The sequence below is a fragment of the Diorhabda carinulata genome, chromosome 2, assembly GCF_026250575.1.
Source record: "Diorhabda carinulata isolate Delta chromosome 2, icDioCari1.1, whole genome shotgun sequence".
Classification (NCBI taxonomy): Eukaryota; Metazoa; Arthropoda; class Insecta; order Coleoptera; family Chrysomelidae; genus Diorhabda; species Diorhabda carinulata.
Genome location: NC_079461.1, coordinates 6,080,520 through 6,103,321, shown reverse-complemented (window position 1 = coordinate 6,103,321; position 22,802 = coordinate 6,080,520). Strand labels below are relative to the sequence as shown.

Genomic DNA, 22,802 nt, shown 5'->3' with positions numbered 1-22,802 from the left:
TTACCTACCTAACTTCAATTTATAATTGTATTCGTTAAGATTTATTGTACACTGACCGCTCCTAATGGGAACCAACAACATAGTTAAGTGATTCCAAGTGTCCCTTAGACACTTGAAGTTTAATTAACGACTCAACTCACATTTATTTTATATTGATGTGATTGTGACCATAAATATAATAGGATTTTGGTATTTAAAGCGGTTTGTAAACAGATACGAGGTTCTTAATAGTTTAATAGTTTGGCATTCGTCGAGTAAGGTAGTCTGATTATTGAAACCAAGTAATTCGTTATGTTCTTGCATAATAAATAGTTTTTTACAAAGTAGTTTTAATACAAAGAATATGGTCAACTATCATTGGTTAGCCCGAAGATACATCAAAGGTGATATGAGGTTAAGACGCCTTTTTTATTGCATTTAATTGATTTAATATATATAAACATCCTTCTTTCTTCATTTTCATGAATAATGGATGCCTTCTGGCTCCGATTTTTCTTCGTATGCGATTGTCTTTTACCTCCTTTTCAAGTTCTATTATCGCCGCAAAATGTGTCGAATTGATATCCATTTTATACGACTTCTCGCTAAGGCAAGGTGCAAATTGGGACACATATAGGACGTGTGAGTTTGCTGTGTCACACGTGTGAGTGACTAGCAAGGAATAAAACAACATTTCCTCCTCAGCACCATCCGATTCTGATTAAGAACTTAAGTTCAATAACAACAATTATTTTGTTCGAATGTCGAAAATGTCAAGACTTTTTTTGATCGCGAACTACCAATCAAATCCAAACCCCACCGTTTACAATTTGAAAACCCGTGTCTCAATATGCGGATAACCAAGCAGCACGTGTAGCATGTACGACATGTGTCATAGTACCTCACACATGCTATGCGTGTCCCAATTTGCGCCTTGCCTAACACTGTTTGTCGACTACGGTTGTGAACGAGACGTCGTTGTTCGCGTATGAGATTTATTGAACTCTGACGCTGTTTCTGGCGTTCAAATATCGATACCATAGAGCAACTATATCCATCGGAACGTTTACGCTCAAGTCGGACGCCGCAAATAGCATTCAATAGGAGACCGAGGCCTAATATAACAATTTTTTTGTTCCGTTATTATTCTTAATGTTTCATTAATAACGTATACTTTATTTCTTCTACGTAATTTTGACACATGTACTTACTTATTAATAATACTTATTACAAGTTTGTTTGATATTATTCAACATTATACTTTATTTTATGTTAATAGCTTTACTTTCGCACTTCACTGGTTCTAACTATTTATATTGATAACTATAATCTTACCAAGCTAGTTCTTTTGATTTTTGCTAATTTTGACATTATCTATTTTAGAATTACTACGAATTTCACTCTCAAATCTGCTTATTCTTTCACTTTTCAATTATTCCTTCTCTACTGTTTTCATTCTTACCTATTAATAAAATTTACTCTAAATTTATTTTTATTCATTTTTATCTTTTTTGACATAATTACTTTTATATTATTTTCACTTTTAACTAACTTCATTTCCAGCTATATGTAGGTACTTTAATATTCTATTGATTTCTTGTTTTCATTTAATTTTTTTAGTTCAGCTTAATTCCAAGCTATCACTATTAATTACTTGCATTTTTTGAAAAGTATTTATTTCTTTATTTGTTTTACAAGTTCTTAATATGATCCAAAAATTTCAAATTTTTAACTACATAAGAAAAAGATTCTCATTGGTTTTCAGTTGTGACGTCATAGGTTTGATAAAAAAATTAGGCAGTTGTCTGCTTGATGATCACGAGGTTATCGTTGCCGGCAACATAGCGTGTGCTATTATAATACAGTTTTTATTTATTAGTTACGTATAAATAAAATATTTTTCTATATATAAGAATAAAGTGAATAAACCTTTTACAGTTAAGTTTTTACATCATTACAAAATCACGTTTAAAAATTAAAAGCATGATAAACTTAACTTTCAAACCATTTTTGTTGTATATTCTTGGCTTGTATATTCTATATTCATAAAAAAAACTTTATCAGGGGTTTTAATCGAGGTATTTTTATATCCTGGCACCATTTTTCAGATTAATCAAAGTTTAATAATAACGCTTATTTTAGAATTACTGTCGTATTTACTTTGTATCATATGTACAGTGTTTATTTTATACCTATGTCGTCACGTAATATGGCAGTCTTACTGAAATGTTTATACTACCTACAAAATTTTCGAATTTTCAATAATTTTTTCTCTATAAATACTGATCAGAGAATTCAAAAAAATTCCTATTCGCACTGATATACTGATATAGATCTATCATTACCATTTTGGCTACACTATTAATTTGTTCTTCACATTTTTCAACAAACACTTTACTTAATAATTTTTTCGCATTTAATATTCTGCTTGTATTCTTTTTCATTTCAACTTTACAACTGTTTTTTTATTGTTTTTTCTACTTTTTGATAATTAATTGATTTAATTAATAGCTGTATACTTTCTTGACAGCACATCCAATCATTTCTTTTGATTTCAGTTATTCTTTTTATCCTCTCCACTTTTTATCCTCCTGGAATCAATAATAATAATTATTCGTTTGTACTTTAGCTTCCATGTCAAAACTATGCTAACTTCTTATTTTCTTCTCTCTTGCAACTATTTCTATTTATCCCTAGCCTTCTTCTTTTCTTTCTTATCTTTATAGTTCTTCTCCTTTCCCGTGTCGTTTTATATTTTTATTTGTACATAATTATTCTATTTGTTTTGTTCATAGTATTCTATGAAAATTTAAAAATTTACCTTCTCCTTTATGTATATTTTATATATTTATAAGTCTGACTGTAATGTAATTTCATGTATGTATATGTTTTAGTAATTATTATAACTGGGCCAGTTACTGGACATTGTTTTGTTGTACGCGACTTACTATTGACCCTAATGATGTTTTGCTTTCAATTTAACAGTTGTTATATAGGCAAAGAATAAAAACATTTTTTTCAATATTCGCTTTTTTTATTGGACCCATACTCAATCATAAGATTTTCCAAACCTATTTTTTAGAATAATTTAGAATCTTTCTAGTTTTTAGCGCCAAAATACCTCGTCAAACAGTTTTCGACGGTGTATTCGAGCATCAAAAGCTGTCATAGTACTAGTTAGACTAGAACGCCATCTCAAATAGGTAATGCGGTCCACTTAACTCGGCCTTCAGCTTTGCGAACAAAAAATAGTGTGACGGGGTCAGATCAGGAATATATGTGGGTGTTCTATCTCTGTGAAGCCACATTCCTATACAGTAGCCCTGGAAAGCGAAGTAGTATGAACTGGAGTATTGTTATAAAGCAAGCGCACACCTCAGCTGTGTCTCGATAATTTCTTAACGAAACTTCCTTAATAAGTCAATATGTCGCGTTCACGGTTGTATTTGAATCCTTATAGTCAATCAAAAGGATACCCTCACAGTCCAAAAATAATGTAACCATCACTTTTTTGATGCTTTCCTTTGTTTTGTTAGCTCGGGCTCTCCTTTCTTTTCCAGTGCCTCTTTTGGATGTTAGATCTAGTAAAAGACCCATGATTTCATCTCCCGTTTTTTCCACTAAATTAATGTTTTCTGTAGTACAAGATCTCCCGCGCGTGGAACATCTTCTACCCTAATTGCCTTTGCAAACGACATCGCCTTAGTAATAACAGCTGTAATAGAACAACTTCTAATGAGCTTAGCTAGCACAGCACTGCAATTCGTAGGAGATTGGCTTAAAAGTAAACGTCTGGAGCTAGTGCCAGAAAAAACGGAGACTGTACTGTTAAGACACTAAAGGAAAATGGGACAAATATGCTTCATTGTACAAGGGCACGATTGTTGTGCCTACTCTTTCAACTTTGGCGAGCATTTTGCCAAATATTGGCGACCCCAATGCATCTAAGAGGAAAATCCTTCCGAGGTTGATCCATAGCCAGATCCTGTATAGCATACCGTTTCCGAAAAAAAAAACTTCTATAGCTATATGCGGTGCCTAACGGACTGTTTCTGCCGAAGGAGTAGGACTAGTTAATATAGAACTGTAAGGTAAAGAGAGTAAAGACAAGTATGACGGAATGTCGAAGGCTGGAGAATAAATCTCATCCAGAGGTTGCAAGTGAAATGGAACGTACCGCCGATGGACCCACCGACATATTCCTGTTATCGAAATCTGGGGAAACTGACTACTTCATAACAAAACAAAACTTAAAGGCCATGGATATTTTCGCAAGTACCTATATACCTAAACTTTGAAACGTGTAAGTTTTAATATTGTCATCATGCTTATTAGCATCAGAGGAATTCTGGAAGTAAATTTATGAAGACTAGACAGAAAAAGAGTATGAATTAGACCATAACGAAAGACAGTCTTTGCAATAAAGCAATGCGAGAGCGGATACCATTGCAAAGTGTGAGAGCCCTGAGGGGGAGGATTTGTCGATAAGAATCCGATACTAACCGATAATGAGCGGACGGGTTTGGTTGTTGGGTGTCCATGAAGATTTGTAGTTTGAAAATCAAATATTAGGACTAATCGTAAAAGTTCCTGCCTACTTTAGTTGAAAATATTTAAATTATTTAAAACAAAAACAACTGTTTACAAAAACACTTTTTTATTGATTATAATTTAGCAATAGTACAGTAGTAAAGAAATAAAAAAATATACATTGTAATTTCCTATCTACTGACAATTATTTTAGGCACAACCTGAAAGTTGAATAAAAGTTTTACAGCTGGTCTCAAATATATATATATAACAAACATTATCTATTTGGAACTGATGACAAAACAAATATCCTAAAAATACAGAACGATAAAAACCTACTTGTGAATAAGAAATTATTTACAAAAGTAAAAATATATTCTATAAACCTCTGGCTACAGTTCGTTAATAATTCTCATGACAAGCATTATTGTTTCTATTCATTTATGTCTTAACACTTAATTATCGAAAAATTATTTGCGCTGGTATAGTAGAAAAAGCGGATTACCGTTTCATGCTCGTTTCACTCTAGTGCAGTTCAGTTTTGGCTAAAAAAAGGTTAAGTTTTCGAGAGACATAACTATTTTAAATCTGTAGTCAGTATCAATTAAACGGGTATTGCAGAGTAATTATTTATTTATTGAAGCATTGAAGTGCTCAAAGAAATAACCAGCGCTTCTAGTGGCAATCATATTAGTTAAATTACTTTGTAAATTGTATTGTGCTTGCAGGTTTTTTTTTCAAAAAAGTTCCAATTTGATTTTGGGTACATGTATGTTTTGACAAAAAATACTGTATTTTAACCAGCGAGTTTCAGAAAATTTTTAAAAAAGTAACATTGTAAGACTTTTAATGATAAGTAACAGAATTCTAATCTTTTCAATAAACAATGTATTAAAACAAAATTCTAGTAACATTTATTCACATAATAATATTTTTCTAATAGTCCGGGAGCCACGCGAAAATTTGGTTGATTATTTCCTCTCGAAAGATAATTGGTGAGATGCAATATAAAGTATAATGAAGTCAGCTGCGGCTCGGTGGATGGGATGGGAGGCTAGCAGTAAGTTGAGGGAAACTGCTGATGCATTTACATACCCAATTGATGCTTCCGCTTAACTCCTATGTAATAACTTTCGAAGTATCAACTAATTATCGCTCAAGAGGAAATTGGTCGTGTAATTCTGTTGCTGGCTCCCGATCTATAACTTCTTAATATACTTTTAAAACTTACTAGTCAAAAATTATAAAATTACTATTGACATTAATATATTTTTTTAAATAAATAAACAAAATTTTAATCTGTTTTTATATCACTTGATACCTTTAATGATTGAACAATTAGCAGTCAATAAAATGTTGAGTTTTCTTTCTAAAATAATAGACTTCTAGACTTGAGAGCCGATTTTGGAGAATTGGCACCAGTTATCCTAAACCAGGATTTGGAGGGAGTACTCGTACGAGGAGAATCCATGTTGAAAGTTACGTTTACAGAAGTATTGGGAAAAAATTTTTTGGCTTTCTCTTGGTCCTTCTCACTTATCCAACTAAAAATAGATATTAGTAGTCACAAAAATATAAATTCTTAATGCTACCACAAAGGAGAGTAGTAAAGAGGATATATTTTGGTATTAGATCAATTACAAGTAGATAATTGAAAAAAAATTTTTCAATGATTCCAGTAGCTATAGGTTTAGAATGTTTAGATCTGCAAAGGACAAATCAAATTTATATTAGACTGAATTTATAAATTCCCAGATTCAATTTTTTTTGTAAATGTTGTTTTTAAAAGTCGTTAATAAAATACCAATAAAATACAATACAAATATAAGAAAAAACTTACCTATCTCGTTCTTCTTGGCTATATAAACTAATAGTATGGTACCATTTATAAATATTTGGATATTTCTTATTATCTAATTTAACCTCCGAATAACAAAGAGCGTTAAATACTTCACAGTCTAATTTGGTTGGATTTTCTCTGAAAGATGTCCAGAATTATGTTAATTTATTTCTATAGCTGACATTATAAAAAATTTTTTTATCAAAAAGTTTTCATTTGGAAGTTCAAAGTCACTATAAGATATAAAAATAATTGATATTATCATCTATGAATAAAGGGTAAGTGAGAATTATTAGCTGACATTTTCACTTACATTACAATACACATATAACTTGTGACTTTAAATAAATTTAAAGCGGTGATATCTATAGAATTATAATAGAAAAATTTTTAGAATTATTGAAAATTATATAATTGAAAAAATATAACACAATAATACCCTATATTTATATAGAAGAAAATTATGTGGCAAATATTTGAAGGAAAACTATTTTCAATTAACTCTAAGGATTGTACCTCCCTTATTATTCAGTTCAAATGTATATAAAGATCATATATAATTCCTGACCACCTTTGTATAATACTTTTCTAACAAGTTATAAATATATCTTTTTTACTGATTCTTATATTTGTATCCAACTATATACCAGAATTTCAGCAGTAAAACCAGAATATAAGTACCAAGAATTTGTAGCACTATACTTTGTCTCACCTCTCTTTCGCACCTTTACAGTTGCGAGTTTCCAATTGAGACAATTGTAAGGCTTGACGCCACTCCCTTTCGAACAGTCAGATAAATAGATAATTAGGAGTTACATTGCACTGCAACCATCTATGTTCTATTTTTGAAATTTACAGCTTGACTTCCACTTCCAAAGTTCTAATAAGCTCCAGTAACTGTAATGGATTTTAGATTAGATCTTTTTTCCTATAGATTTCTTGTTCGAAGGATTTTTGCATATGCTTTCCTAACTTGAAAGAAGTTTCATCCTATTTCCTAGCAAATCTGCCATGGTTAGTTTCAGCTAGACCTAATCTCATTAGGTAGCAGTGGCATATAAGGAAGCAAGGATGAAGAGCAATTCTCCCACAGAATGGCACTGAACAAATAAAGAACGTTAGTGCTCCTTGTATTGGCTTTGACTCCTGTGTGAACAAGAAATGACACAAAAGAGTCTATTATCCTTCAACAAGTTTTCTTCTTCGATACAGCCATATCAACTTTCGAGTTAATTATATATTCAGAGATCTGGTTAATATGGTCGTCTGGCAATGTAAACTAAAGCCCAATTGTTTAAATATTCATCATATATTTCAACTGTTCTGAAGAAATATAAAATGTTGAGGAAAAAGCATAAAGTAAGCAGTAATAATATGATTTAATAAAACTAATTTTGCATAATACATAAATGTAATAATGTCGATCAAAATACAAAGTGATTACTCACCCTTCTAAAAATACTTCATGCTTTGGTAACTGTGAATCCATAAATTCATCTTCAGATTCAGAATCACTATTTAAGAAGCTGGGACTAGATGGTGGGGTATAAAATTTATCTTCAGATTCATCATCAGAGTTGGATTTAGTTGAATTCTTAAGATTGCTTACATTAAAGCCATTTAGAACTATAACATGAAATATACGATTATTCAAACAAGTGTAAGTATAGTAAGTAAAGAAAGTTATTCTTGATTTCTGGGTAAAAGGTTCTATCATCATTAATATCGGTCTAATATGGTATAGCATTGAGACGAACTTATCCATTACACTGGCCGCAAGCTAAAGAGGACTGTACCCTGCTTTCCTGCAACCAAATTATGTGACACAGTCACTTTTGTAGTTACATATTATTGTAGTGTATTGAGTGAAATAGTTACGATAGGTTCCAGGAATTCGTTATATATTGTCCAGCCCCAATCCTAGGATTCTAAATCATGCCCTAACCAAGTTTGAATTTGATAATAAATGCGATTGAAATATTAGTGAGCTGCTCCACTTATTGGTGGAATATTTGATATGTGCATAAGTTTATTCGACTTTGTTAACTTGACGTATAGTGCATAATGGAGATGATTGATACTTATGTACTTAATTATTTTCTACTTTAAATGCTATTGGTGTACATGAGAATATAATTACAATGTAATTAAAGTATATCCCTTAGTAATTTTTCAATTAACGAAAGACATTATGAGTGTTATTGAATTGATTAAAAGTTAATAAAAAATAATATTTATATATTTAACAACAAATTATAACTCTAATATTATTAGTTTTTGATCGGGACTACCAGTTGACCTCAAATAATTGTCAGACCGCGCGCTCTACGCCCTCTATCTCGAAAACCGTTCAAGGAATAAAAAAATGTTAAATACAGAAGTTGTAAAGAATTAAATTCTCTATATTATTGATAAGAAATAGAAATAGCTTAAAACCCATAGATAACGAGGTATTTGCAAAAAATGTTGAAAAAAATTGATTTTTGTCACCTTTCACTTTAAAACTTGCGACCATCCAATTATATGTTTATTTTGAGAATAGTTTCAGGATGCCAAAATACACGTTTTTATGTGGAAATATACCGGGTATGTCGATTTTCCGAGGACAACCTCTTATAATGACTGGAATATAAGTATAAACACATTTGGAGATATTTTTATTAAAAAATGATACATACCACAATCTGGATTTCCATCTGTTTCACTGAATGACAATCTTCTAGGTATAGAATCAATGCTTGAAGTCTGAAAAAGTTTCGATCCATTTTTAAAACTATTACTTCTAGACAAGCTATTATTTCTTTTAGATTTTCTCGAATGGTATACGCACGTGCAAGGCTCCGCTTTATCCCAATCTTTTACACAGCCAGCATCTTCAGTTCCTTGTTTACAATCAAAATTTTGCGTTAAGACATTGAGAATAAAATGTAAAAGACAAATTAACTGCCGCTTATAAATCGTCGGTTTACGCGTTTCAGAAATGTCCAAGTTATGACTTTCGTCGTCGGATGAAAAACAATCAATACTTTTCGTTAAACTGTCCAACATGGTACTTAATTTTTCGCTCAAAAAGACACGAACGTTTTCTTTTAGATTATTGTAAAGTTTTTGTCCAACTAGAATACCGAGACGTGAGTGGATCTTCTGGAAATTGATCATAGAAAATCTAGTATCATCCATATAACTCGTCATCAACAATTCTAATTGTTTAATTTCAGTTTCTAAAATTTGCAAAATATTGTCTTCACTACATAAAATATAAAGAATGTCATTGGAAATCCTATTAGCGAATACACGGCATGACTTGTCAATGTAATTAATAGAGTCTTTGTCATTTATATGATCATCACTGGAGTTGTGGGATCTGGTCGAATCGTTTATGTGACAAGAAGAAAATGCTTGACATAAATTAGATATAGGACTCAACGAATCAGAGACATTCAAATCTGAACTTTTTTTTGCCTCAAATAACGAAATGTTCAATAATGTATTTCTATCTGTTAAATAAGTTTCTAGCGAATTTAGACCTTCCTCTGAACTCAAATCAATGAAGCTGTCTAAAAACGGCCAATATTCTTTCCAACTAACTTTATAAGTATTCGCCAATCGCTTTCCTATTCTTTCTAAACCTTTCTTTGGATCTCTATATTTAAGAGATACAATATTAAACTCCTTCGATTTTGAACCAGGTAAAGAGCAGTTTAAACTTCGAGGAGGCGTTTTCCATACTTTTCTAAAATGCTGTGCTTCTTTTTTATCCATAGGACCTGCATAAGCATGGATTTCTAGTCGTGGACTTAAAGGATCTGAGTTAATCATCTAAAACAATCAATAATATTAAAACAGGGTATTTTGAAAGATTTTTTCTAGTTAACATTATCATGAGTAGTAAATACCAGTTAATGGAGTAAAGTAAGTAAAATTTATAGCATATTTGGAGGTAATTGTTAAAGTCTTGATGTACATTCAACTAATAAAACATTCTCAATGACATTTTGGGTTTGTTAACTTACTGGAGGACTAGAAGGTGAAAATGGTTCTCCTATAAGAGGTGGCATACATTCATCTTCTGCTCTTAACACTGGTACATAATAGCTTTCCTGTAATAGTGTTTCAATGGCCTTTTTAACAGCCGACACATTTTCTCCCTCTACCCTTTCACATATAATCTGAAATATAAATATTAACCACTCAGATTAACACTATCCAGATGATAAAATTTGTATTGAATAATATAGATAACATTTATATCAATGTCTTACTTGTGCTGCTGTTTTCTGAAATTTATTTTTCAAAGTTTTATCACATTGGGGATATGAAACTAAAATTTCAACGACTTCAACTGCACCATGTTTTGAAGCAAAATGTAGAGGTGTTTCATTAAGGCCTTTATTTGGAGTGTTTAGGTACAGATCAAGTAAAACAGCAGTTCGATATTCAGCATTCAGTTGATTATCATCACCATTTAACAATTTCACAAATTCGGGATTTGAAATAGTATTTAATATCAGTTCGGTTATTTCTGCATTTTTTGACTTAGCTGCTACATGCAAGGCATTGTAACGAGGACCTTCCTGAAATAAACAACAGTTAGATAATCTAACAAGGAAAAATTATTAAAATCAAAAAGTGGCAAACTGCTTTTAGAATGAAAAATTAATCTCACTGAAATTATGTTTATGGTATTTAAAATATTCAACATGAAAATTGATTATTTTCAGTTTACTACCAGAGGACCATGTTTAGTTAATGAGTGAGATTCTGGAAGAAGTTTTGAGACAAATTACTTTAGCCCCTTGTATTTTATGCTGCTATAATTTGTCACACTCGAATATAATCGAGAATTGAATATAACAATGTGAAAGCAAAGAAAACGAGTCATTCTATTGATATTTATCATGATAAGAATTTCCTACTATACATTTGACAAATCACACATCTATTAATAAGTAATTAAATATATTGTAAATAATCAAACCTGCAATATAGCTGGTGTATCGCCACTACTAACTAAATACCTAGGATTCTGCCATATAGTATCTTTAACTACTTTAAAATTGCCATTTTCAATATGTTTCCTTAATTCTACCAATTCTTGTGGTTTTGGACCCTTAAAAGGACTAGATTTTTCACCAACATTGTTTGCAGAATCTGTCGTCTTATTATTTGAGGATGTATTTAGAGAAGCGTTATTATTTGGAAATTCAGAACCATTTAAAGCAAATTCTACAGCTTCATGATAAAAATGAAATGCTTTGAATCTAGATTTTTTGTTCTTTTTAGCCACTTTAAGAGCTTCAATTTTGTCTTCAAATACGTTGGGGGTCGTATTGTAATCCTTGTTATCATTTGGAGTATATACACCGTAATAAATAGTATTAGTTTGTGGCTCATCCTTCATACTGCTCAATGTTTTATCACTCATTGAAGTTTAAGACTATATCTAAAATAAGGTAATTTTGTCATCTATTGCCATGAAAATTTTATATGAATATACCTTTTCTTTATTTACTTAAACATCATACGGAACACATAGTAGTAAATATAAGGTTAAAACAAAAATAAGGTCAATAAGTAAGTTAATATACTTTGTATAAATTTCATGCCCAATGGCTACACGTACTCGTTTGTATATTCTGTGCTTGTATTTACATCCATAAATGACAATTGAGTTAACTGGTGTCAACATTTGATATTTTCATTCGAGTTTTGTAGATGTATAACTTATCAAGCAAATATTGTTGCTACAAATATTTATTGAGCTTGGAACAGATTATGTTATAAATCATTAAAAATTCAAATGTAATTGTATAATTCAAAAATTCTGACTTAATCCGTAAATAACATATCCTGAAAATTAAAATAGATTATACGCGAGAAATGGCCTAAAAGTTAATTTGTCAGAATAAAATATTTCCTAAGTCAATATAACCTAACTTCTTCATTATTAACATTTGAAAATAATATGTTAAGTTTACGAAAATTACGTTTAGAAAAATTGTTTTCTTGTATAAAACATAATAATGTAAGATGTCAAAGTGGAGGAATTTATGAACCTAGTTATTTAGAGGTAAAAGAGTCACTTTTTTTGTTAAGTAATAAGTAATTATTTGTTTAAGGGTATGAAATCTAAAATTCCTTTATTTGACGCCCTCAATATTCAGTTGAAAGGTTATAATTTCGATGTATTAGAACATTATCAAAAGTTTCTACATAATATGTTGAAAAATATGGACATAAATGTTGAAGAATGCTGGGCACTTCCTGCACAAAAAATGAAAATTACAACATTCAAACCAAAAAGTGAAATTATTCACAACCAATACGATCTTAAAATCTACGAAAGAATTGTACAAATGACAGATATTTCAACAACACAGGTAAAATTATCAATTTAATAACATCCTTTATCAAATTTATGATTAAATGATTTGTAGCTTCCTCTAGTTATAAGAGCAATAGAAGCAAGTCTACCAGCTGGTGTGACGGTACAAATTAGACCACATGAGGATTCAGATGAAGAAGTTAGGTATGTCCCTGATGTTGAACTCAATACCCTTAAAAGTGAACTGGAAGAAATGGGAGGACCTTCTAAAACTAAAAAGTAGTAAATCACTAACCTATCTTGTTTTATGTAAATATTAGGATTAATGTGAATAATAAATTGATAAAAATGTATAGTGGTTTTACTCTACAAGTTGGAAATATGTGATTTAGCTCTTTTCCAATCACTGAATTTTGCACATATAGGTTGTATTCCGTGATAAAAATGAGTAACCTTCTCCTCCTTGAAGACCTCAGGCATAAATGGTTTGTTGGATATATTTATGAATTTAGTTTCATACTAGATCAAGTGTTAACCAAATTCCCAAAAGGAGTGTTTGATCTAGGGTTTAAATATTTAGATACTTCTCCAAACAATTTAGTTCTTTTTAATTACAAAATTTTGTACATTTTTTTTAGTCCTCCATGTATCTTTGCAATAGTTTATTTAAAGAAAAAGCTGTGCTACTGTAGATACTAGAAATGATTAAACAAATGGATATGTATGCTAATTATCAGGTGTTTCTAATAAAATCATCTATTTAATGTGACTTCTTTTATGTAATTCTATTTTTTGATAAGTTGATGTTTTAATTTATTTTGGAAGAATAGATAATGCATCTTGTGTACAATCAAGCAAGCAGGAACCATTTATTTTAAAGTTAATTTCCTGTTTAGAGCCTCAGACAGCATTAAAGAGGAATAAATTTCATGTTTTTCCAATATTTTAATCTCTAGGCGACACCAATCTTGTCAAAACAAATAATGTCCTGAACCATTTATATATAGGCAACTCTCTTAAGTGGAAACAAATGGAAACCATTAGAAATATATAAACTTGTTTGGGATTTACTTTTTCACTAGATAAAGTGTTGACCAAATCCCCATGAGGAGTTTTTAATCTATGGTTCAAATAATTAATACTTTTTTCATCCAAAAAAATATGTAAAATACAATTTTTATCCCAACTTAAGAGGTTAACAGTTATTTTTAATAATAAAAAACTAAACATTTTGGTACATATATTGCAATATTTACATAATAAAATAATAAAAACAGTGCCAACGAGGAACTACACTAATGCTTAGAAAAATAAATAGGAAAGGAGTTCAGATTTAAATTTGTGAAAATCACTATTTATTCCTTGAAAAAAAGTTCAAAAACCAATTCACTTTAATACACAGTTGTACAAATAATATATATAAAGAAACAAGAACATAAATGAAAATCTATGGGATTACACATGCATAATATAATTTTTGTTCTATTTTTATATTCACACTCTTCCCAATGAGGGGTTCATGTTAGAATATAATAATATATTCACTACAAAATACCCCGAACATATCAACTTGAAAACAATAAAAATATAAAAAACTCAACTTTTTCATTAAATTCAATATGTTTTCAAGAAAGATGACTACTTTTAAAAATAGTAGATAAGAGTAAAGTAAGAAAATTCTTAAAAATAACATTTTTCGTTAAACATAAAACTGTTTATTATACTCAATAATTTTGACTTTTTCAATTTGTATCGTGGGTCCCGCCACGATGCCTTGTTTATTAACTCATACTATTGAAATTCTTGAAGCGATATTTTGATTTTAACAGAAGGCGAAAGTATAATACCTTGTACAATAGGAAGCAAAATACCAGAGAGCGAAATTGAACTTATTCCAAATTTTCCTAATTTTGGGTTTGGGTAGAAAACTCCTTTTTATTTGCTTATAACATTTTTTACAGATATTAAATCGCTTATTTTCAGCAGTAAGTTATAATGGATATTTTTTCCTTATTATTTGTAGTAGTAGATGTGTTCGTTTATTATTATATATACCCATTGCTTGTTTATGGGGTATAGGAGTTTCAGTGAACGAAATTTCTGGTACCGTAAAATATTTGTGGTCAGATTTAAGCTAGCTTTTAGACTAATAATAGAATTACCAAAAATATGGTATCCACAGATTGGAGAAGGTATTCAGTAGAACGAGTTTATATAATTACAACAAGTTTACTGTTTTAACAAAAAAAAGTGAAGTGAAGTGAATACAAATTACAATTAGTTAATAATCTGATTATGATTCAAATCTGCATCGCTGTCTGTGCTTGCTGCAAAGGGCTGTTTCTTTACCATATTGATAATCGCTGATGTATTTGTTGATTTAATAAATAATGAAAAGCTACCTCTATTAGTATACCAAACTTCAAGTTAATGATACTTTTGTACTAATTTTAAATTTTCTATCTGTGATTAAACCACTGTAACATAAAAATATAATTTTTTATCCTAACAAGAGCAGTTTTTTACATTACAGTAAAATGTGAGCAAAAATGAAAAAAAAAATAGTAATACAAAAAATTTTTGCCAAATAAACAGAATTACAGTTATATCTGCTGTAATGTAAAACCTACTGAAAAGTTTATAACAAAATATGCAGTCTAAATAAAAAATAATCACATAATGAATTGTTCATTTCGCAATCCAATCTTTACTTATAATCTATATGCTAAGTCTGTGAAGATGAGGTGACGGTGTCAAAACAAGGCTTGCAAACAGGTACTGGTATCTGGGACAGATGTCCAGGAAGGGCAACTTTTTTTGTTATACAACGTTGGCAAAATACGTCGCCACATTTCCGACAGTGCATCTTAAATTGAGAAAAAAAAGTTAAATATAAATACTTTCCAGCAAAATTAATGCAAAATTTGTTATATATCTTTTACTGGCCTAATTTTACGTCCAATATTTTGTACATGGCTCGTTGTTCTGCCTCTAAAATACTCTTCCTGGGAATTTTTTTGTTCCACTTCGCAAGGTGTAGTACTACTCCTTCGAGGTACCTAAATATTTTGCTTACATAGGCAGGACATTCGCAGAGATATGTTATCTCCATAGCTCTTCCTCAGAATACGCAGTTGTTCTCAGCCATGCCTATCTTCTTGAGGTGGTATTTGACAGGGCTGTGACCTGGCAGAAGATGAGCCACCAAATGTGGCGGACATCTCCAGAAGTTTCTCAGATTTGTTACATGATATGATTATGAAACTTTTTGAGGGTTTCTCCAGTGAGACTCAATCTTAGCCATATTCAGGTTATTGTTGATGTGGCATGTCATGAAGCGCAAACTAGAGATCTGGTCCAAAATATGGCGCCCTAATATTTTTAAATATTTTTAAAGATATTGCATTAATTTTGCTGGAGAATGTATTAATTATATAATAGTTAATTAATTTGTTATTGTATATACTTACACCAGATATGCCTAACAAATATATAAAATTTACTCACTTTCTTACTTAACTGGTCTAATGATAAAGAACAACTGCACTCGTTTGTATTTCTTAAAGCTTTCCAATCGATTGCTACCGAATCAACTTCTTTGGCTAGGAGATCCATGTCTAAAAGTTCTGCAGAAACTTTATCTTGTAATTTCAGAGGGTGGTCTTGGTCTGCATTTTCCATTTCTTTGGATACATTTTTCTCATATTGCATCTTGTTATCTAAATATACATTATTACACAACTGATCTCGCTTCGATTTATTTTTCTTTCTGTCTACAGTTCTTGTGATAAGAGATTTTACAGACGACAACCTCTAAAGATAAAGAAATTTCACTTTTCAATTAGAATTTATTTCGAGGGATATTTTTTTCTTCTCACATTAACTACAATTAATCATTATTATCTATTGATGGGACAGAAATTTTTGTTATTTCCCCCTCAAAAAAAAAGTGGAATTTAGATATAGGGTGATAAGCATAAACTACCTCTATTTTTGGAAACTGGCATTGATAGAAAATGTGGATGCCATTTGAAAAGTCAGTTACAAAATTTTAAATTTTCAAGACGTTACTAAGATAAATTATGACTATGTTTCCAAAAAATAATTCTCATAGTTATGCTAGTCAATTTTCAATGAAATAAAGTGTATCATTAAAAAAACAATACAGGGGTCCATTTCTAATATATTTGATAGTTACAGACAACTAAGATATAGATGTGGTGTCATTGTGTATAATTTGACAATGACGGATTTACAATGTCAACAGTTGCTTTTGATATTCAAATATGTTTCTAATTCACACGAAAAACTCACCTTAGTTAAATACTTGACGTGTTCGTCTAAAGAAAATACATAATCTGAAGTAACTAGTAGTAAATCAGCTTGAGGTTCTCTAGGATGTATTCCACTTTCAAATCTGCAGTACATACTTCTCCAGAATCTACAATTTTCAAACAATTTTGTCATACTAAATATTGTTAATTAATTTAATGCATACTCACTTAATATTTTGAGGTATCAAGTTAGGAATGAGCACATCGGGACTTTCTTCTATACTGTACAATGGATTTATATACTCATTAAGATGATTTGCCATATATCCCCAAAGAGAAAATGTTCTTTCTGACAATCTGAAACAATATATCTGTATAATGATAAGTATATTTCAAACCGTTATTTAAAAACATTTTGATATCGTAAAGTTAAACCATTTATAACCCTCACATGGTCAAATTGATGGATTGATAGTTAAAACTTTCTTTGTTTTATCCGGGAACCACTTGAGCACCAATGAATTAAAATTGGGTTAAAGCCACGCTGACAAAATCAGAAGGAACATTGTTTGTATGTCTGCAATGGGTAATATTTATTGGTTAATGATTAGCAGATTGATTTTGATTTTTGTTTTATTATCTACTTGAAAAATGAAACTACAGTAAAAAATGTTACAGGAACAATAAAGAAAAGTTGTGTAACTAGGGTAGTGAAGTCTAAAGCTACTGATTTTCTATTTAGTTCAAAACATATTGGAAAAACAGTCAAATTGAAAAAAAAAATACAACACAGAACATACACTTTGGGCATATAATTAGTAATTATTTTGCTGTGTTATTCTTTAACTGTGATATTTACTGATATGTAGCTTAAATCAAATTCCACGAAAAAATTATTCAAAACTCTGAATATAGTAATATGTAAAATTTATTATTACTGAAATAGGGGACAATTGAAAACTTTGCCACATTTCACAGATTTAGGTTTATTAATAGTAAGACTTACCTTAAATCTAATCTTTCTTTTTCACAATTTCCAATAAAAGTTCCAAACTGACACGAGTGAACATGATCGTGTAATGTGAACAAAAATGTCTCGTTAAATTGAAAAGACATTGGGAACTGTTGCATCAATTGCCAAGTAGCATCCAAAAGTTGAGTAAATATCGGTGAGTTTTCTTTATTTTCAGTTTGTATATGCCCACATCGTTCTGAAAATTTATGTCCAAACGATAACCAGTCTTTTTCAATCAGTGCCTGAAAAATTGAATATTGGAAATTTGTAATATGTGAACAAACCCTGGTCAGTATTTTCTTTGGCATGTAAAGAGAGATTGTTTTAACAACCCCTTAACCCCTTTTTTATTTGTAATTAGGAAAATTTACAATGAGCAAATGGTTGATATATAAGTTATCTCGTAGGAAAAATGCTCATTATCAATTTCTTTTCATTGAAAAAATATAGTTTCAATGAGGGATAAGTACACAACACCTAACTAAGAGAGTAAAAGCTGTCAGGTAAATCACACGAAGATGCCTTTAAGCCTTCATTGGTTGAGAGATCTTGTTAGTGGTTACTATTTCTTTCTTTCTTTTCTATTTCTTTTTTAACTGACTTAATTTGAAAGTGATTATTTTTTCTAGAATATGAGTTGTATTCAGTGCCCCATAGTTGAATACCATAACTCCAGATGGTTTTTAGTGTGACTTTGTATATTAGCAGCTTGTTGTTGATTGTTAATTGGGATCTTCAACCTATTAACCAGTACAGTTTACTGAGTTTTAAGCCCAATTGCTTTCTCTTGATACATATGTGTGTGCTCAAGGTTAATCGTCGGTCCAGATTAATTCCAAGGTATTTTGCAATCTCTTTTTGCTGGAAAAGATGCCTTTTTGACATCACTGTTGGACAGGTCCCTCTCCTTTACAGATTTATTTTCATTCACTTTTATTCTCAAAGTTTTCAGATATACGGAATTAGTGTCATCTGCATATGTTGCAGTAGTTAGATTGTTGGGAAAAAAAATTTATAAAAAAATGTAGTGAAGGGAAAATTTCTAAGATATTAATACCATTTTTTTACCAATAAATTGGATAAAATTATTAAGTAAATAATTGAAAAAGTGAATTATGAAAGAATAAGAATGAGAAATATTCCAGTTTCAAGTGGAATCTACCCTAATAACCTAGGTCATTTTGCTCACCTGATAGCCTGATATTGTTCTATAATATGGATCTAAAAGAATTGAAGCTAATGAACAGACTTGCGCAGTTCTATCCCAACCATCTGAGCAATGTACTAGAACACTTATACCCTCAACAAGTGCCTCTGTTATAAACAACGAAGTGTCTAATATGGATTTTATGTGTCTCAACCATCCACTAGATTCTAAGCCACTAAGAAAGCTCGCCATTGTTGGATTTTTTTGTTCACATGCTAATGAAAATATAAAGATTACAATATCACCAATATTTTCATAGAATTCATTCTTTGATTTAAATAAGTGAAGAAACTATAAATAAATATGTACATCTGTGCAATTAGTAAAACGGATGACCTGCAGCAATTTCATATAATAAATCATCATGTAAATCTTGGAAATTCAAATGGTTTTTTAAGGAATTTTTTTTACTATCATAATTTCTTGGAAGACAACAAGTAACAAAACAGTTCTTTACCACTATTGCAGTCATTAAAGATATTTATAGCATATACATTATAAGAAAAAGTATATTATATAAAATTAAATCTCAAGTTACACCAAATTACATGAATTATTTATTAAAAGCAATAACTTACTTTCAACAACTTTTGAAAGACTATTTCGCATCACATGTATATTCTCAATACCAAGAAAATGAAATTTAGTATTTTCATAGAAAGCTTCATTTTCATATCCTTTACCTGCTGCTCTATTTGCCATAGCATTGATCTAAAAGCAGTTATTTCATAATAATACAACATTAAACCACTTCTTCCGGGTAATTTTTATTCATAAAATATACAATTGTTCACCATCAAGTTGATCTACTCAGCCGAAGAGAAAGCTTTGAGCAGCTTGAGCAGGAATCCTGTAGAGCAGGGCTCACCATTAACGAGTCCATGACAAAAGACAAGGTTAGGTCAAGGATCCGACTGTGACGACTGGAGGAATGTGGTGGACGAGGCCAAGGCTCTTTGAGAGCGGTAGTGCCGGTGGTTGTTAATCATTTTCCATCAAAAATATTTTATTTTAAATTATACACTTTAAATATTACCTTTGGTCTTGTATCTACTACATAAATATATGTAGCATGAGGATTTGTTTTAAGAACATGATTCAGCATTGTCTCATCTTCCAAACATCTTGCACTAAATCCCGACAAGGGTTGACTACATCTACATATACTTGCTTTGTTCTTATATAAATATGATAACACTGGTAATCTCCCTTTTGAGCGGAACCTTGAGCTGCCTGTCAAAATATTAGTACTTGCTTTACTTGGGACATAAAGAAGTTGTGGGTATGTATCACATAGCTAAAATTATAATAGTCACAATAAACATATCAAAAATACATATGATACTTATATAGGAAAGGAGAAATAATTAAAAGTAAGGTATGTAATGTTCGAAATTAGATCAATAAAGAATTATCAAAAACAGAGTAACTTAGTAACTTTATTTTAAGAGTCCAAAAAGGCAATTTGTGTTTCTCAAGTTCTTTGTTAGATAATTATGCAACAACATAAGCAATATGCTAAATCTTTGTACTTTCTTCAAAATTTTATCACATTTTATAAAACAAAACCAATTGTCTCTTCAAACTATGTAATCACAATATATTGAAAATTAATGATCAAATTTTCATCTGGTTTTCACTAGTAGAGGGATTTATGGTGTAGATTTACATGTTTTCAAATTCTTCTGTTAATTAGTTGAAAAGATGATACTTTTTGGAAGTACAGGTCAAACTATCTAGGAGCACATTGTTTTAAGTTGCTACTTTCAAATTTCAGGACAGTACTGTACAATATTTCAATTATTTTTAATAATTAAAGAGTTTTACCTCATAGTTTATATTTAGATTTGTGATACTCCACTGCTCATTTGGCACTCCCATTCTTTGATACTCAGATTGCAAATCATGAAAATTCCACCCAACAGATCTCTGAATTTCTTCTATGGGGGGTGTGTATGAAAAACAATATAATTCTTCAATTCTAGTTGGTTGAGATAATTGTTGTAAACTAACATATACATCATGACAGTCTCTTTCCTTAGGTATAACAAAGGTAACAGATAAAAATGTTTTGGTTCTTATCAAAAGGGGAGAACCAGTTGTAGATAATGGGAGTTTTTCTAAGTTAGCTATGTGCATATGAAGAATCTGAAATTATACAAAAGCATTTTGTCATTATAAATTAATTTGTGCAAAGTGTGAGTAAATTCCAGTAAAAACAACATATAAAAAGACACTTTTAGGGTACTTTAATAATAACAAGGGTAGTACTCTCGATATAAAAATTTTAATACGCTTTGTCTTTTAAAAAATACCATTTCATACCTAGATGTGTATAATTCTTTTATTTTTTTCTGTATATTAAGGAAAATCCCTGACCCATTCAATTGAGACTAAAATGATTATAAACTAATTAACAGTAGCTCAAATATGTAGGACAATAAAAATAAAACAGTTATTTTGGATCTCTCTGCATTCATCACTATGAGTGTAATCAATGTGTGTAATTTTGGAAAAAAATTACTTATACATACCCAGGTTTCCTTTTTTTCATCAGGTTCTACAAAAATTAAATGGGTTGCAGTTAAATACAATGTTCCTTGTGATGGAGTCTTCGAGTATCTGTCAAGCATACGAACTGTTTCCACCTAGTAAATAAATAAATTTAAGTGTAAAAAAATTACTTAAAACATGAATTAAGCGTAATGAAACTGATTACCTTTGGAGTTTTAATATGTTCCATAACTTGCAACAAATCTCTTAAAAATGTTTATTACAACAGATTTTTGTTAGTATTTATCCAATTGTTTTGGAAGATAAAAATTAAATATTAGGTGGAAATTTCTAATATACGACAGACATATGTTTTGACACTGACAAACTGGATACGTTCTTCAACTTAACACCACGACAACTTCGCACTATACTTACAGTTCAAAACAAACCACCTATTGATCTGTGGTCTACAGTCGGAAACATTCGTATTATTCATAGCTTTCCTTTTGCAAATAATCTGATTTATTTCAAATTGAGCTGATATCAGGTAACCTGTTCTCAGTTTGATATGGTGGGTCTAATGGAATTACAAACTGAGACATTCATTCAGCTTATCGTATTTTAACTCAAAATGCACTTGTCAATACAAAAGTAAAATAAATTCGCAAATCTTAACCACGATTTTCATTACTCGGCACTAATAAAAAAACAAATAAATATATCCTCCAACTTTTCAATTTGTCAAATAACTGAAATTAGTTATTTCCGTAAAACAAAAGTTGTTGCATCGGTAAGGGGGGAGATGAATTTTTAAATTCATCTTATTTGAGTAAAATTAAATAGGACATAGAATTGAATTATATAATAGTTAGTCGCCGGTACGCTTTGCGCACCCCCCGCTTCAAGTTGCCTAACCATCTGAGTCTGGTCCTCTTTTGTCACCAGGCTGGGGTCTTCATTCATAGAGTCGATAGACTCGGTGTTTGTACGCTCAGCTGCTCAAAGCTTTCCTCAGTTTACGCTCCCTTCGATTGAATAGATCAATGTCATCAACATAGGTCAGGTACTGCACTGTTCTGTTGAGCAGATTTCCTCCTCTATTAACTTCTATATTTCTGATGAGTCCATCTAGTATC

General features: G+C 30.5%; 3 protein-coding genes across 3 annotated transcripts; 1 reads left to right on the top strand and 2 right to left on the bottom strand.

Annotated features, from left to right (window-relative positions):
- Positions 1-4,619: 4,619 nt before the first annotated feature.
- LOC130903703 (ankyrin repeat and LEM domain-containing protein 2 homolog) lies at positions 4,620-12,023 on the bottom strand. Its single transcript, XM_057815941.1, has 8 exons — positions 11,847-12,023; positions 11,328-11,792; positions 10,612-10,923; positions 10,363-10,518; positions 9,028-10,168; positions 7,798-7,975; positions 6,350-6,487; positions 4,620-6,053 (listed from the first exon to the last, which is right to left on the bottom strand). The coding sequence occupies exons 2-8, from the start codon at positions 11,772-11,774 to the stop codon at positions 5,879-5,881; spliced, it is 2,547 nt and encodes an 848-aa protein (XP_057671924.1). The 5' UTR covers positions 11,775-11,792; positions 11,847-12,023; the 3' UTR covers positions 4,620-5,878.
- Positions 12,024-12,223: 200 nt separating this feature from the next.
- Positions 12,224-13,025, top strand: LOC130903733 (39S ribosomal protein L48, mitochondrial). The gene is made up of 3 exons (XM_057815983.1): positions 12,224-12,419; positions 12,469-12,729; positions 12,787-13,025. The coding sequence occupies exons 1-3, from the start codon at positions 12,315-12,317 to the stop codon at positions 12,955-12,957; spliced, it is 537 nt and encodes a 178-aa protein (XP_057671966.1). The 5' UTR covers positions 12,224-12,314; the 3' UTR covers positions 12,958-13,025.
- An 874-nt stretch (positions 13,026-13,899) lies between these two features.
- LOC130903482 (myotubularin-related protein 6) lies at positions 13,900-22,298 on the bottom strand. The gene is made up of 11 exons (XM_057815598.1): positions 21,890-22,298; positions 21,705-21,818; positions 20,998-21,318; positions 20,207-20,467; positions 19,749-19,881; positions 19,153-19,385; positions 17,955-18,205; positions 17,177-17,305; positions 16,989-17,115; positions 16,182-16,487; positions 13,900-15,540 (listed from the first exon to the last, which is right to left on the bottom strand). The coding sequence occupies exons 1-11, from the start codon at positions 21,911-21,913 to the stop codon at positions 15,400-15,402; spliced, it is 2,040 nt and encodes a 679-aa protein (XP_057671581.1). The 5' UTR covers positions 21,914-22,298; the 3' UTR covers positions 13,900-15,399.
- Between the last annotated feature and the right edge of the window lie 504 nt (positions 22,299-22,802).